Source organism: Balaenoptera borealis (assembly GCF_965194805.1).
Source record: "Balaenoptera borealis genome assembly, chromosome: 18".
Classification (NCBI taxonomy): Eukaryota; Metazoa; Chordata; class Mammalia; order Artiodactyla; family Balaenopteridae; genus Balaenoptera; species Balaenoptera borealis.
In genome coordinates this window covers 68,615,533-68,633,143 of record NC_138877.1, presented here as the reverse complement: position 1 = coordinate 68,633,143, position 17,611 = coordinate 68,615,533, and the positions used below count along the sequence as shown (strand labels likewise).

At 35.9% G+C, this 17,611-nt stretch overlaps 1 protein-coding gene across 2 annotated transcripts in view; it reads right to left on the bottom strand.

The window, feature by feature from the left end:
• Positions 1-17,611, bottom strand: part of TM9SF2 (transmembrane 9 superfamily member 2) — a 64,569-nt gene that overhangs the window by 26,977 nt on the left and 19,981 nt on the right. For both annotated transcript variants that reach the window (XM_082366110.1, XM_082366111.1), the window contains 5 exons: positions 15,739-15,806; positions 13,902-13,995; positions 8,627-8,754; positions 3,542-3,671; positions 681-805 (listed from right to left, as the gene is read on the bottom strand). In XM_082366110.1, the coding sequence (XP_082222236.1) occupies positions 681-805; positions 3,542-3,671; positions 8,627-8,754; positions 13,902-13,995; positions 15,739-15,806 (545 nt within the window). The remainder of the gene's footprint in view (positions 1-680; positions 806-3,541; positions 3,672-8,626; positions 8,755-13,901; positions 13,996-15,738; positions 15,807-17,611) is intronic.

The following is a 17,611-nucleotide window of genomic DNA, read 5'->3' as shown; positions in this document are numbered from 1 at the left end:
TTACTCGAAGAGCATTAAATAATCTTTAAAGAAATCAAAACAAACACTGAGGGAGTTTAAATTAACTGCCATCCTATTATGGCATGCATTGCTTTACCACTAGTGGCACAAGAAAATGGCTGTATCAGTTGGGTGGGGGGGTGGGGAGTCATGGAAAGAAAAGAATACTCAAAGAAGCATCTCACAAATAACTGAGGAGTACTTTCACACTAAAAGAGCTGACAATTTGAAGAGATGCCCTTCCAATGACTTATCACATACTGGCATCTAACATTGCATGGAGACTTTTGAAATGACACACTAATCAGCTCATTTGGGCCTCTGAAAGCCGCAAATGTCTGAGGTAATGCTTTTCCACTGTAAAAGGGAACATGGTCCTAACCACTTATGCTCTCCATTCCAAGCTAACATAGAAAAGCTGTCAAAAACTGACTGAAAAACAAACAAAAAGGCACCTTGGCTACTTACCATGACAGGAAAATAAATATTTGTATGGTTTCTCTGGGCAACCCATAACTCAATAACAAATCATGCTAAAGGGAGTTTTAGTAAAATCAATTAAAATACCAAATTATATGCCAGAATACTGATTAAGGAAAAAGTTAATTGGTCCCAAAATATTTATTCTTTGGGTCTAAATTTCACTTACAGTTATTTATTTTTATCTCTTGTATAATTACCTTTTTGGTTCAAGTTTAGCAGCCACTAATCTTGCTCCCATGGATCCAGTTTCAACAACATGGTAGTGTATTTTGATGTCAACATGGTTAAAGATGTAAAATGTATCTCTTTCATGGAATTCTGACTGTGGAGCAGAACTTAAAGTTAGTGGTAGAAAACTGGCTATAAAAGAGTCAAAACATAAAATTTTAAAATGAGCCAAAACAAGTAAGAAAATTTGAACTTGGACAGAATTTTAATCCTTCCCCATAAAAATGTGTAAGTTTTAAGTTTAAACTTTTTTTTTTTAATTGAAGTATAGTTTTTAATTGAAGTACAATGTTGTGCTAGTTCCTGGTGTACAGCAAAGTGATTCAGTTATATATATATTCTTTTCCATTGTAGGTTACTAAAAGATATTGAATATAGTTCCCTGTGCTATACAGTACAACCTTGTTATTTATTATATTTTATTTATAGTAGTTTGTATCAACTAATCCAAAACTCCTAATTTATCCTCCCCCTCTTCCCCTTTGGTAACCATAAGTTTGTTTTCTATGTCTGTGAATCTGTTTCTATTTTGTAAATAAGTTCATTTGTATCATTTTTTTAGATTCCACATATAAGTGATACATATTTGACTTTCTCTGTCTGATGCATTTCACTTAGTATGATAATCTCTAGGTCCAACCACGTTGCTGCAAGAGGCATTATCTCATTCCTTTCTATGGCGGAGTAATATTCCACTGTGTGTGTGCATATAGCACATCTTCTTTATCCACTCATCTGCTGATGGACATTTAGGTTGCTTCCATGTCTTGGCTATTGTAAATAGTGCTGCTATGAATACTGGGGTGCATGGATCTTTTTGAATTAGTGTTTTTATCTTTTCCAGATACACGCTCAGGAGTGGGATTGCTGGATCATATGGTAACTCTATTTTTAGTTTCTTAAGGAACTTCCATACTGTCTTCCATAGTGGCTGCACCAACTTACATTCCCAGCAACAGTGTAGGAGGGTTCTCTTTTCTCCACACCCTCTCCAGCATTTATTATTTGTAGACTTTTTGATGATGGCCATTCTGACCGTTATGAGGTGATACCTCACTGTAGTATTTTGATTCTCATTTCTCTAATAACCAGTGATGTTAAACATCTTTTCACGTGCCTACTGGCCATCTGTATGTCTTGGGTGGAGAAATGTCTATTTAGGTCTTCTGCCCATTTTTTTGATTGTTTTTTTTTGTTGTTGTTGAGTTGTATGAGCTGTTCATATATTTTGGAAATAAAGCCCTTGTCAGTTGCATCATTTGCATATATTTTCTCCCAATCTGTAGATTGTCTTTTCATTTTGCTTATGGTTTCCTTTGCTGTGCAAAAGCTTGTAAGTTTGATTAGGTCCCATTTGTTTATTTTTGCTTTTATTTCTATTGCCTTGGAAGACTGACCTAAGAAAACATTACTACATGAGAAAACATGTCAGAAAATGTTTTGCCTATGTTCTCGTCTAGTTTTATGGTGTCATGTCTTATAAAGTCTTTAAGCCACTTCGAGTTTATTTTTGTGTATGGTGTGAGGGAGAGTTCTAACTTCATTGATTTACATGTGGCTGTCCAGCTTTCCCAGCACCACTTGCTGAAGAGATTGTCTTTTCTCCATTGCATATTCCTGCCTCTTTGGTTGAATATTAATTGACCACAGGTGTGTGGGTTTATTTATAGGCTCTCTATTCTGTTCCATTGATTCATATGTCTGTTTTTCTGCCAATACCATGCTGTTTGGATTTCTGTACCTTTGCAGTATTGTCTGAAGTCTGGGAGAGTTATGCCTCCATAAGCTTAAAATCTTTATAAGCCAAAATTAACTGGCAGAGGTACAAATTACACTTCTTTAATGTTTTAATTTTTACATAAAACTTTAAAAGTACCTGACAAGACATCTCTTATTGTCTAGCTTTTCCCTTAGAAAATAAAAAAAATAAAAATTTAAATATTATATGTTATGACCATGCTAAATGTTACACATTTTAACACTTTTCCTCCATGGAAGTTTAAAACTTCAGAATAAACCAATAACCTAAATTATTCAAGAGTCCTTGGTCAACTCTCACAAAAGCATTAACCAAATAACCAGTTTCATGATCGAGCTCATGCTAACTTCTACTACCAGGTCATATTCATTAAGAGATTAAATCAGGTTGACTTCATTATACAAAACTTAATATATATCCCCAATAATTCTGATTACTTTCTAAATTAATGTCTTCACTTTATTATTTTATTTTTTAAATTGTAAAAGAATGGCCTCAAAGATTAATACCTTTTAAAAAAGGTATAATACCGAACTTTTACAATACAATATTCTATGGACTTAAATTCGCAATACAAATTTCATGGACTTCTTATGAGGTCTTTTTGGCAGTCAACCATGAATTTTTTTTTAATATGTAAGACTTAGGAATTTAACTTTTAACAGAGTCAGAACATACAAAGTCCTAGCCCATAGCATAGTGTTTAGCATGTAAGAGACACTGCCAGTAAATGTTGAACTGAATCTGAATTATTTTAGTTCTAGAGTTATGAATTGTTAATCTGGCTTAAATTTAAAGACTAGGTATGGGAATTCCCTGGTGGTCGGTGGTTAGGACTCAGCGCTTTCACTGCAGCAGCCCGGGTTCAATCCCTGGTTGGGGAGCTAGGATTCTGCAACCTGCACATCAGAGCCAAAAAAATAAAAAAAGGACCGAGTAGTTGTCCTTCAGAACATCTGAATTGCACTCATTCGATGAATATAACAATTTTTGTCCAGATAAAGATTGACGCCTTTTACCAAAAAGCCATATTTTAAAAAATAGTATAGAGTTAGTTTATCACAAACTTACGTTAATAACACAGGCATCTTTTGCATGGCCTTTATCTGTAATGTAACAGCCAATAGGAAATCCAGGATTACAGAACCTCTGACCATCTTCAACATCATAACACCATGTTACCGGCATATTATCCACAATCCTATGCACAGAAATAAAAGTCAAGTTAGAAACCACCAAACATGACTAAGAATTACTTCCCAAATCTGTGTCAACACTTTGTAAAATTTAAATGTCTAAAAATGCCTTAAGGTGTCAAAACTACAATCAAAGAATTTTGATAAAATGTGGTACTTCGTAAGTAATAGTATTGTGCCAATATCTGACACACTGTAGTGGGAAAAAAAATCTCTATACCTTCTTTGAAAGGGAGTAAATTAAATAAATTAATTTACTGCAATCGCTAATATAACAATACCATTATCTAGACACCTAAGTATAATTTACCTTCAGCGAACACTCAAAAGCTCTGAATAGGTGCAAAGCAATATATTTAGTTCCTTGGGAACAGTTTACGGAATAGTATAGAAACAAACATCTTTTATTAACTCAGGTAATTCAATAAAAAGGAGAAGAATATAACTGCAAGATATGGGGAAATATTCAACTTAAGGGCCACGCGAAAAAGTGAAAATAATAGTATCATCTATTAAAACCGTGTAAATCCAACTTATGTCTAAAAGAAATGCTGCTATAAAGTTAGAGAAATAAACCTTTCATAGTGAAAAGAAACTTTTTTTTAAAAAAAGGATAAAAGTAAAGAATAAAATTTTGTAGTCCTGTATAATTACATTAAAGTGCGAGCATGGGGTCCCCTATGCCCAAAACACATCACAGGATACAAATTTTAAAAATTACTAAAAATATACTAGCTGTATTACAGTCATAAGACAACACTCCAGGGCATGGTTTATTTGTGAATTAATGTATGCCTTAGGAAGTAAAATTATGATTCTATATTCACCCAGGGTGTACGTTAATGACCTAATAAAACATGTCTCGTCACACTTAAATGCTATTTAATAGTACCCAATGTACTAAATTTTAGAATCACCTACACTGTTAAGTTGCTTATTATTATAGCCAGCAGGCTAGTAGTTCCCACGAAAAGACTAAAATATCAGAAGCATGAAAACCATGTTATATAATATAAATAATTCAGATTTTCTGGAGGCCTCAAGAATCAGTTAATTGCTTTAATTTTTTAGATAGACAATGAAGTTCAATGAATATATACTTGCAATATATTAATTTTAATATCTTTACACTATCATATCAGAGAGAGTACTACATAAAATTATAGTGCTAGTTACAAAATGAGAATTAAGGGGCAATTTAGGTTTTTTTTTAAAGGTGAATGTCCTAAATTTATCATTTATATAATGCTTTGACATAACCTTTGCCTGGCTGGAAACAAAAAAAACCCAACAAACCCTTGGAAGTAAATGTAAGAAAACTTAAAGAATATAATTTTCAATTACTGCCTTGCTAAATTGGGAAGTAGTAGCTATTGAAATTCATAACACCAAAAATATTTAAAAATTCTATTTTCAATCTGATACAGTGAAGAAGAGTATAAGAAGAGGACTCAAGAGGTTAAAGGTCAAATGACTGGCCCCAACTTTTTACCATTAAGGACTGCATTCCATTATTTCCCTCTACCCTCATGGGCTCCATCTGAAACACTTCTAGCAGTCAAGCTTCATTTATTAATAACTCAATTTTCCCAATAAATTAATTTCTAGAGTTTCTGATCAGAATGGAATAAACCATGTGGCCACAATACACTCAAAAAAAAAAAAAAGTGCAGCCAAAAGCAAAGAAACTTGGCATTTAGGTTATTCCACATAGTTATTTTTTTTTTTCTTCACATAGTTTTAACATAAGTTAATTTACACTATCTAATTAGGGTTTTGAATTTTTGAAAATAGCACATCATTCCCCGTTGCCAGCCTACTGGGATCCAAGATTGGTAGTACTCACTGGACTAAAATATCTTCAAAGACCCCTCTCTGTCCAATAAGCCAGAGTCTGGTGGTTTTATGGTACTAAAAAAATTTAAGTACTTTGATAACTAGTTAAATAAATTACACTTTTATAAATAAAATGTCAAAAAGACTTGGAAACTTAGGCAAAAAGTATAATCATAAACCTTGCAGAGTACAGGGAATTCAAGTGTCTGCTGCTGGTATCAAAACATTATAGTCAGGGGACTTCCCTGGTGGTGCAATGGTTAAGGATCTGCCTGTCAATGCAGGGGACACAGGTTCAAGCCCTGGTCCGGGAAGACCCCACATGCCGCGGAGCAACTAAGCCCACGAGCCGCAACTACTGAAGCCCATGTACCTAGAGCCCATGCTCAGCAACAAGGGAGAAGCCACTGCAACGGGAAGCCTGTGCACTGCAGCGAAGGGTAGCTCCCGCTTGCCGCAACTAGAGAAAGCCTGCGTGCAGCAATGAAGACCCAAAGCAGCCAAAAATAAATAAGTAAATAAATTTATTAAAAAAAAAAAAAAAATCAGTCAGTCTCAAGAATCAAGAAGTAGCTTAACGTTATTGACAGAGTAAGCCAAGAAGATCCTCAAATTACATTCTAAAGTCCCAAATAAGAATTAAAAGTATTCATCAATTTAGATATGAAAATTAACTATTGTTAATTAACTGACTGTTCTCTATAATGAGAACAATGAGTTCGTGCACTAACTAATAATCAGTCATTTTAATCGTTCAGAAGGTAGTGTGGTTAAAGTGTTATAGGGGAAGAACTACAGTTCATTCATGTGATGGAATGCTATACATTACAAAAAGAATGAGGTAGATATAGATCTATAGATGCGCTTTACATGGAAAAATGCCCATATTTTCTTAAACAAAGTGATCAATTTGCAGAATAATGTGTACAATAATTCCGTTGTTATTTTAAAAGGTACATACTCTTTTATATACCTACATGTGCATAGAAATCTGGAAACATACAGGAGAAATAATAGTGCTACCTCTGGGGAGCAGGATTAAAGAAGTTGAGGGTAGTAGAAAACACTTTTTATAATCTTTCATATTTCTAAGGGTTCCTGCTATTTTATCTCTGTCAATTCTGCTATCTATGCTTAAAATCAAATTACATAGTAAAAATGTCTGAAGCCAGCCAAGGACAGAAATATACTCAACTAATGGTTCATATAAATTCATCAATATGAATCAAATATTTTCTAAATGTGTAATGAACTGATTTAAGGACTAAAGCCCATTGCCTAGAATTACCAGACTGTATATCTGTGATATGGCTTAGATTTTTTGTTAATGGATTCAGACCTGAAATCATAAACTTTTCTGATTCAACTACAAAAATCACTATCCACCAGCATTGTTCCAGTTTATTTTTTTAGGCAGAATTGTTTAAGTTTGCAACTACTTTAAATTATTCTTCTTGTTATTAAGCATCTTGGGATCAAAATAGTACCTATGTTAATTGCATCATAAATAAGTTAAAAATATTTCTAAGTACTTTATTGTCAGGAATCTACTGAAGAAGAGGTGCTTCTATTATCTTTAAGAGGAAGACTCTAAACAGGACTCTAAGAACAGAGGGTAGAAGAGAAAGCTAAGAATCACCCATAGTGGCCTAAAGAGTCATTCTTTCAATTCAGTCAACAAATGGCCAGCTGCCAGAGTAAATGGAGGTAGAAGGGGTGAAAATGAGCCTTAAGGCTCATAAGGACTGAGCCTTAAATATGATTTTGAAGGCCGGAAAGAACAATTTTAAGCAAAGAGAAAACACCAAGGGAAACTTTTCAATTACTGACGAATGAGAAATGTATCCCGAGTTACATTAACTCAGCAATTAAGTAGTATTCTCACAGTAGCTTACAGGAAAAAAGCTCTTGGCTTAGCAGAAACCAAAGAAATGAAGAGATGGAGGAGACTTTCAAGTTCCTGTTAGCACTGAGGGTCAGATGAGAAAGAAGCTGATGCAAGTGTAACGGGCAAGTTTCCTTCCTTCTAACAGAGCCCTGCTATGGGAGACTCATTTCTGTGTAGTTCAGTTGTGTTTTACTCAGGTCTAGACAATCAGAGTGAATCACCCTAATCACAGACTCGTTCATGAATGGGCATGTGACCCAGGGTTGCCCCTCTCTAGGACTTTTTTGTTCTACGTGTACAGAGGGGAGGATGGGGAGAAACCAAGGAGGCAAGAGGGAATGAGAGGTTCCAACAATCCTACTGAGCCACAGGATCTGGTCATGTCCAAACTGAAATCAATGGTTCTCACCTCCCTAAGTGAGGGAAAACGGGTCAATCTGAGATAGTGACAGGACAAACATTCAAGAGGAAGTCTATGAAGATAGTCTTCCTGTTCACCACCTCCAGCACCTTACACTTTTTGGGAGAGGCAAAACATATGTAAACCATGACCACCATAGAACACAGGCATTTGCTGGCAAAATTACCTGGAAGAATAACAATTGGTTATATTTGAAAAGTTGGGTTTTCGAGACCCTTTTTTAATACTGTTTTAATATTGTATAGTAAGTAAATACTACTGGGGAAGCAAAAAAAATGTTTTAAATGCTTTTTGATTATGATGCAAACTGGTAAAAACATTGTTAATGTTACATCATGTTTATAAAATAAAAAACAGATTACACAAATTACAAGTATTTTTATTGGAAGAAGATGCTATTTCTCAAATATCAAATGAAAGTTAAATTTTGTTTTCCTATGGTCTTTTTCATGGCCTGCAAATATAAAATAACAGTATTCTTCTAGAAGACTGATCCAGGTCCTTTCCCAAAGCATAAATATGCTCCTTTTAACTACGTATGAATAAAAGAAGTGCTCTAGGAAACAGGTCTGTGTACCTAAACAAGTACCAGATATTACAATAATCTGAGTGCAGAAAATGATGATACTTTAAGCTGTCAACCTTAGTAATCCTCTGGCAAATAAAAGTCACTACTTCATATTACTAATAACAAAAAAAGGAAATAAATTAATTTGCTATTTTTATAGAGTCAATGAAGTATTTACACATTCAATGAAACAGAGGTTTCTTCTTGAAAAGGAAAAAGCCCAAAATCCCAAATCTCCACGTCTTACCAGTGATGTTGATAATTCAGTAACATGCTTTTTTTCAAGAATTCTAACTTTTGTTTGTCTTCAGCTTTCTCTGTATGGTACGTTTTTGTACAAACAAGCTTACAGGTCTCCTCCTTATTAAATGTAAACTGTATTAAAATAAAGTGGAAAGCAAATTAAGAAAAAATATCCAGGTCCTTCATGCCTGTAAAATAAAAAGAGTAAAAGCACTGGTCTCCTTAAATTACTTAAGTGCATTAATATTGATAATAAACATATAGAAATTCCCCACAGATCAATCAGATTTAAATTTCAATCTTATTCTGTTTCTCTAAAAACCTAAGTCATCAATTTTTCTTTTAATAAGTAACAGTTTTTATTTTTATTTTTGATAATTTCAACTAACCCATCTCCTAAATATAAGTGAGCCCTAGGAGGGGAAGAAACCCACACATAGAACAAAACAACATCAGTATCTCCATAATAATGTCCCCTGATAATGTTTTGGAAATTATGGATTTGAAGACTTTCTATTAATAAACAGGTAAGGTTTTATGTCTATGTAGTCATTCAGTGGGTGTTTGTTAAGTGTCTCCTATGCACCAGGTGATGGAGGTTCAGCAGTGAACAACACAGACTGTGATGACACAAGAAGTCGTCAAACCTGGATGTCTAGAATCAGAACAAATGTGATTCTTTTTACTCACATTTGAAAAGATTGTCAATTTTTAGGATGTTATGTAATAACAAAGCTGAAACAAAAATTGATATTTTTTTAAACCGAAGTTTAAAAACTAAGGAGTCCTCCAATTCTGGAGTCTAGAACTTATTTCATGAGCATGAACACACACACATTATATTATTCACAACATATTATATAATGTAGGTTTACTTTACCAGGGCCTATTTATGTCTTAATTTTAAAAATCTATTTCCTAGTTTTCTTAAGGCTATAATTTATTAAACTAATTATATATACTCCATAATGTAACTATATATAGTCCAATACACCTTTTAATAAATTCAAACTTTATTACAGGGAGTAAAAAAAAACCCCAACTTGCGTGTGTTTCACTTCAACGTAGTCCATCCTTTTATACATTATTTATTACAGTCCCTAAACCAGTTACTGTGCATCCTCTGACAAACCAATGCCTCAGGTGTAGTTCACTGCTGCCACCTGTCAGCCAACAGTTTCGCTCTCAAGGCATTGCTATTCTGTGAATACAGCAATATTTACGTAAATATCTAACAGTTTAAATCTTATATGAACCTTATAGGTTCCACCTAAAAGACTGGGAAATGAAAAAAACAAACGTATACATACTAAGGAATCAGAGGGATAAGTGTCAAACTTAAAGCAGAGAGAGACATTATTAGTTACCACAAAAGTAGCAAATCTTACACCACAGTCCGACGCTCACTGGGCTCAGGCAAGTCAACGGTTGTGTTCAATTGTGAAGGAAAATAGCAACGCTAAAGATGACATTTAACCATCATAATAAACGCTTATTACCTCACGTAACCCTCCCAACAGCCCTATGACGAAGTCTTCTTTGCTGACTCCTCCTCCGTCTTCCTCACCCATTAATACCAACTGCCCCAAGGCCCGGTCCTTGGAATTCTTCTCTTCACCATTTTTACCCACTCCCTTGGGGAGTTCATCAATTCCTGGCTTCAAATACCAACTATACACTAATGATTCTCAAATACATGTATCTAGGCTGAACCCCTCCTCCAAACTGCAGACACGTATCTTCAACTGTTAACTCAACATCCCTACTTGTATGCCTACCAAACATCTCACGTCATGTCAAAACAAACTCTTCCCCATTCCCTCCAAACCTGCTCTACCCCCAGACTTTCCCATCTTAGAAAACAGAAACTCCACACCCCACATCCCACCTCTCGGCAAACTGTCGGCCCCAACTTCAAAACACAGCCAGTTTCTGAGATGCTGACCACTTCACAACTCCCACCCTTACCCCAATGATCTGAGTCACCATCAAGTCATGCATATTTTCATGACTGATTGTGAGAGACTCCTAACTTGCCTCCTGGCTTCTCACTCTCCCACGGTCCATTCTCACTGCAACAGTCCTGGTGATCCTGTTAAAATCTAACCCTACCCAAAACCCTTCAATGCTAACCATCTTGCCCAGATGTACAGGTCAAAGTCTTTACAATGGCCTACGAGTGGGCTACATGATGTGGTCCTATTACTCCTTTGCCCTCATTTCCCACTATTCTCTGTCTTGCTCACCTGCCTGAGTCGCACCAGTTTTTCTCTGTACCTTGAATACATCGGGCGAGCGACATCTCAGGACCTTTGCTTTTGCTGCTTCCTTCACCACATCCTCCCCTCTCCCCACGTATTCACATGGCTCACTCCCTTACTTGCTTCAAGTCTTTTGCTCACCTCTCAGGTGAGACTTTCTCTGGCCTATTTAAAATTGAAAATTCTCCATCCACCTTCCCTGATTTATCTTCAATAGTTCTTTCATCAGCAATTGACACACCATGTGTTTCAGTAATTCGTTTTGTTTTCTTCTCCTCATCAGAATACAAGTCCACGAGGACAGAGACTTTTTTGGTTCACTACTATACCCCACAACTACCACAGTGCCAGGCATGTGAAAGACATTCAGCAGTTGTGTTAACTGACTGAATGAGTGAATATGAGTGGTTAGACTTGAGATTTTACAATCCTATGATAGGTGGCTCCAGCTTCACATAATGCACACGATATCTTGCACTGTTTTTTTCCTGACCTCAGCAAAAGTCATCGATAAAAGATGGCAAAGCAGATTTGGGGTTTTGTTTTGTTGCTGGTTGCTACCATTATTTTTACTGCAGATCTAAAATAAGGCAAAATTCTTTGAAAAGAAAGGACAAAGAATCAATACTGAAATCAATGCTGAAAAATACATCAATACATTTATGGTTGCCCTGGGGAAAAAAATCTGATATCTTGGTCCCATGTTTCTGTTAACCTATGCCTTGATCTTAAGAAATGGTTGCTCTGTCTCTTTAAGCTTGGGGCTTAAAGAACTTGTTTTAGCACAAATCTTGATCCTAAAAAATTCTAGAAAACGCCGGGAAAATGTTAGGTGCACATTCTTTCTCCATTTTAAAACACTCCTTCTGTTCTTCTATTTTACCTCAACTCCTAGGACAAAATTAAATCTGAAAAGCACTAGGCCTGGGCTTCCCTGGTGGCGCAGTGGTTAAGAATCCGCCTGCCAATGCAGGGGACACGGGTTCGAGCCCCGGTCCGGGAAGATCCCACATGCCGCGTAGCAACTAAGCCTGTGAGCCACAACTACTGAGTCCGCAAGCCACAACTACTGAAGCCTGCATGCCTAGAGCCCATGCTCCACAACAAGAGAAGCCCACGCACCGCAACGAACAGCAGTCCCCGCTCACCTCAACTAGAGAAGGCCTGCGCACAGCAACAAAGACCCAACGCAGCCAAAAAAAAAAAAAAAAAGCACTAGGCCTAAAAGAAGGGTCTTTTGCATAAGCAAGGCATAATCTTTACATAAAAATAAATGAACCCTGAGTAGAAGCCTACTAAAGAAGTAATTTGCCTTTAAAGTCTACACCAAAGGGACAAAACTTCTCTATGGATTTGCATATTTTGCTGTTTACTGTTAGAGACTCCTGTTGTCCCTCAAGTTCACTGAAAGTGTTACTGATGCTCTTCCCACCTTCCAACATTTCTTAAGATCAAGGCATAAGTAAACAGAAAGATGGGACTGAGAGACCAAAGGAGTATTTTAAGGTAGTTATACAATTTAATAAATATGCTGAAAATCACCCTCTGCTATAAAAAGAATGCAACAATTTCCAAAGTAATCTTTCAAAATATCACATCAGGGAAATATGATACAATTAATATGCTTGCCCTACTCAATACCACCCATGTCCATATATTTTGAGTTCCTTCTTTTCCAGTGACTTCATCTCATTAGGCCTTCAAATCTACTGTCTTTGAAAAATTAAAAAAAAAACAAACTCTGGCATCTTTACGGTAGAAAATCTCAAATTAAAACATTTTAAGAGGACATATTTACGGCTGAAAACTATGAACCTGTAGTGAATTAAAGGTGTACAATTATGTCTTCCCCCAGTGCTTCACGGTGTAGATACGGTGCTGGAGTAAGAGGGTTAATGGGACTAACCGAGGCTTTTTGGGGATTTGCTGGACAGATGCTCAACGTAGTAAGGGCCAAGGGAGACAGACGGTGGTGCTTAGTGAGGAAGCAGGCAAGGCAGCCAATCATGGGGTCACAGAAGAGACGGGTGTGACACCAAGAGAGGGAGCTGTTAGGCTGGGGTCAGGTTACAGTCACTGAAATGAGTGTGCCCACATGGACAGATGCCCACAGAGTTAAAGAAAAATGCACAGTGCAGGATAATATTTTAAAACATAAACACACACATTTAATTCTATTTATATATGCTTGTAAGTACATGGAAAATTTCAGGAAAGATTAACAAGAAACTGTGATGTGGAACAGGGCGGCGGGGGGAGAGAAACTTACTTTTCTTTTTATAGTCTGTACCATTTAGTTTTATATACGGTGATACATTATTATTATAAACTAGTTTAATTTTTCTAAAAGAGAGAGATATATTAGTCTTTGTGCAGCAGGAGAGCAGACAGAAAATGAACAAGGGACTGCGAAATTCAGAAGGATAACAGGCTTAAAAGATAACAGATTTAAAAGGCAGAATAATTCTGGATGATGAAGTACATATACTGAAGAGAATATCTTATATTGTGCTTAGCTTGGTTCAACTGATGTCCTAAAAATGTATCAAAGATGTACCAAATATACTTCCACTGATCAAAACGGAAAGGTTAGCTTCCCCAAAACTCAACGGGAAAGCTGAAGTAGTGCTGTATCTGCTAATAGGGAAATTCTAGGGAATCTGTCCCCAAATGAAGCTGCTGGGACAACTCTTCATAACCGAAAGCTGGGTTCCAGGTCCCTCTGTAAGGTGAGGCAGGGAGTCTGAGCACTTTTAGGCCACCATCGTATCATTTATTGATATAATACTGAAGGAATTATATCAATGTAGGAAATGCTCCTTTGAACAAACTTATTTATGACATATCGTGAGAAGGGGAGGGATCCTTCTAAACTGTGACTTTAAGAAATTTTTCCTGGATGCAAAAGAGAAATGAATTCCTTCTTAGCTAAGTTATCACAGGCTTTTCTACAAGGGGGGGGAAAAAAAAAGAAAAAAGATGCAACTAAATAACTTTTATATAACACTGAATACAAACCTTATATGGTGACGGTTCAATTCTTTCCCCAAATAATACCTGACCTAGATTTTCAGATGGGCGTTTTCCTTCTGATGCTTGGCAAAAATCAAACCTGTGGGCAAGAATATTTAAGTTTTTAAGCATAAAAGGAAGCAATGAGATATCAAACGCCTAGCCAACCTAGAGGACAGATTAGGTACTGATCACTCCAGCAGCTCTAGTAGATGAATAAGAAATATATTCCTACTGCAAGTTCCATGTACCACATCTCCCCAAAACAAAACAAAAAAAAACATCTGAAAATTATGCCTTAGAATGCTTTGATTTTTCAATAATACTTTTATTAAGATGTAAATTATAGAATTTTAAAAATGGACACATTATACTTTATTGTTCATTTCAATGATAAAATTATTTACACCCTAGTCTTCGAGGGAATTTTGCGTAACTCACCTCCTTTTATCTTTCTAATTCAAATATTTACTTAATGCCATTTCAAGAAGATGTATCAACTACATGGGTTTCCGTCTCATCCCGATATACTGGCCAACATGAAAAGCAGGCTAGACAGACCCTCCGAGAACATGGAGCTGTGGAGGGGCCATAACCAGGCAGCTGTAAGCTTCTCTCTGTGCTATAATTTCCTTGTATTACTAACCAAATTTCCATAAAGTTTTGTTTGAACGTTACAGCCTAATTTCAGCCTTGCTATAGAATATTAAAGGGCAGTTCTGTGCTCACCATGGTCACCATGGTTGAGACCAGCACAGTGATGGCTACAGACTAGTTAGATCCCTAAGAGGAAGATGAATCTTGGGTGATAAAAAACTGGGGCTGGGAAGTCCCCAAATGAAGATTCTCCATCTACTGGATATAAGAGATTCACTGAGTTTTCCCAAGAATAGCCACAAAGATTTAAGAAGAGAGATTTGTTTATTTAACAAAACAAAAACTAGAAAAAGTCTCCAATAGTTACATAAATTATGGTCCATTTATTCATGAAATTTGTATTCTCTTCTTACACATGTTTAGGCACATGGATTCTTGTAGGATAGTCAAACTTTTTGTGTGTGTTTTCTACAGTAAACATATTTTCTTTCAAAACTCTTAGATACCAGAGAAATTTAGAAGCCAACTAAAATTTAGGAACATATTTTATACCCAATATGGCATATAATGCTCAAATGAACAAAGGATATTTATGCAGCATTTTTTATAATATCAAAAAATGGAAATAATGAAATGCTCATAAATAGAGAATTAGTGAAACAAATCATACACAGACTCTATACGATCTCTACAAAGGGATAATAAACAGCTACTAAAAAGACTGAGGTAGCTGTGTATTAACATAGAAAAGATGTCCACATAGATTCAGTGAGAAAAACAAGGTGCAAATAAAATATATAAACCTACTTTCATTTAAAACAAAAATGTATAAATGTGGTTGTGTATGTTATAATAAGCAGAGAAAAATGCAGGGAGCAGACAACAAAGCAGTTATTTCTGGGGATTGATTACGTGGGACATGTGGATTTTGTTTAAAACCATGTGGGTTTTTTTATAATCAAAAAAATTAAAACAAAATGGCCATTTGTCCAGTCAGGTGAAAGAGGAAATCCACTGTTTTAGTTGGTGCTTCTGTTGCATTGCAAAGTGACATCAACAGATCACATTTCACATTTTAATCCTACCTTAGAACTAAACAATACCCCTTTTAAAAATGTTTTCAGGCCCTGTACATTTTTTAAATGCATATGAATTTATCCATAACTGTGGAGAAAGTAAAGTTCTAAATGTACAAAATTCTGATGAGTCATAAAATTTCATATAAAAACCAAGCTGAAAAACTTACGCTGTATATTCATAAGGGAGAACAGATTCCACTGAGTCAAGCCTGTTCACAAATAGTTCTATTTCAGCCTGAAAATGAAGAAACACAGAATTAGAATATAAACAACTAGAGACCAAAACTTAGGTCATGCCTAGAATTAAAAAGGAATTTGACTTTTGAAATGAGAAATTTTATGATATCCAACTCACTTTAAAAAATTACTTATAAATCCATTCACTGAGTAGATTTGTATGCATTTAAATTACAATAAAATAATTTTCACTTGCAAATGTCTCCAATAGTTTCTAAATGCTTTAAGTTCTAAAAATTTCTAAAAAATTAAATAAGTATTTAAATTAAAGAAGGTATCATTCACTACATCAATATAGATTGTTTTTAAAAATCTGGTTTTCAAATTCAGTATTTCATTCTGCAGCACAAAGATAATTTTTATTTTTAAGCAGTTTTATAAAAACATTCTCGGGGCTTCCCTGGTGGCGCAGTGGTTAAGGATCTGCCTGCCAATGCAGGGGACACGGGTTCGAGCCCTGGTCCAGGAAGATCCCACATGCCGTGGAGCAACTAAGACTGTGCGCCACAACTACTGAAGCCTGGGCGCCTAGAGCCCATGCTCCACAGCAAGAGAAGCCACCGCAATGAGAACCCCACACACGGCAACAAAGAGTAGCCCCTGCTCGCTGCAACTACAGAAAGCCCGTGTGCAGCAACGAAGACCCAATGCAGCCAAAAATAAATAAATAAAATAAATAAATAAAAAAAACCCCACAAAACATTCTCACAGCATTCAAGGAATGCTGTCAACAAGAAGAAAAAAAGAAATGGATGCATCCAAGAAATATTTTGAAAATAAATTTGATAGGACTGATGGGTTTTATGTGAGAGTAAAGATAACACACGCCTTAAGTTTAAAGATGAGAGATGCTTTAATTTTCTCATTTTGACAAGTTACAAAAGGGACACTGGAAGAGGATTAGGTTTGAGGGGAGAGATCACGAGTTTGTCTTTAGACATGTTTTGTTTGAAGTGCCTTTGAGATACCTAAGTATAGAAGGATAAACAGTCATGGCATTCAGAAAAAAAATCTGGAGATATGAATTTGAGACACATCTGCAATTAAATTCAATATGAGACCACTAAACTTTGGCTAAAAGTTTTCAAAAGCTATAACACCTGTGGCTCTTTGAAATGTGAAGTGGTTACAGCCTTTTGGAAAGCAAAATACATATATTCTTGCACCCAGCAATCCTACTTATGAGAACTTATCTCCTAGGAATAAAATCATGTGTGCACAAGAGATCATGTATAAGAATGTACACTGCAGACTTGTTCATTAAAAAACTAGAAACATATTGTAGTATGCCTGTTGATAGTAAATTAGCTATTAAAATAAACACCATGGGACCATTAAAAAAAAAAAAGAAATGTTGCCAGGTAGGTAAGAAATTTCTAGATCAATTGTACTAGAAACACAATCTCATGCTCTTAAGCAGACAGGAGACAGACAATGACGACATGGTTTAATTCTGGAGGACTGCTTTGATCAATTTGAGAATGCTTAACTACAAAGGTAGTAACAGAGAAGAAATTCATAATGACCAAATCAAGTTCAGCAACAGGGGAGAGGGAGAACAGCTGTACCAACTTCCAAGGAAATATGGGCTAACTCAAAGCCACACCTTCCTACTGAAGCTCCCAGGATTTCTTCAACGTATATTTGAAGTTCCAAAGGAACTTGTGTGGTGGCCCCCAAGCTGTAAGCTTATTCAGCTTTCTGCTTTGCGGAGAACTGCTTGTCTCTTTCTTGGTATGCACTCCTGACGCTGCGGTATTGAGCGTAAAAAAGGAAAATGGCTTGCGGCCAGTTTCGTTCCAG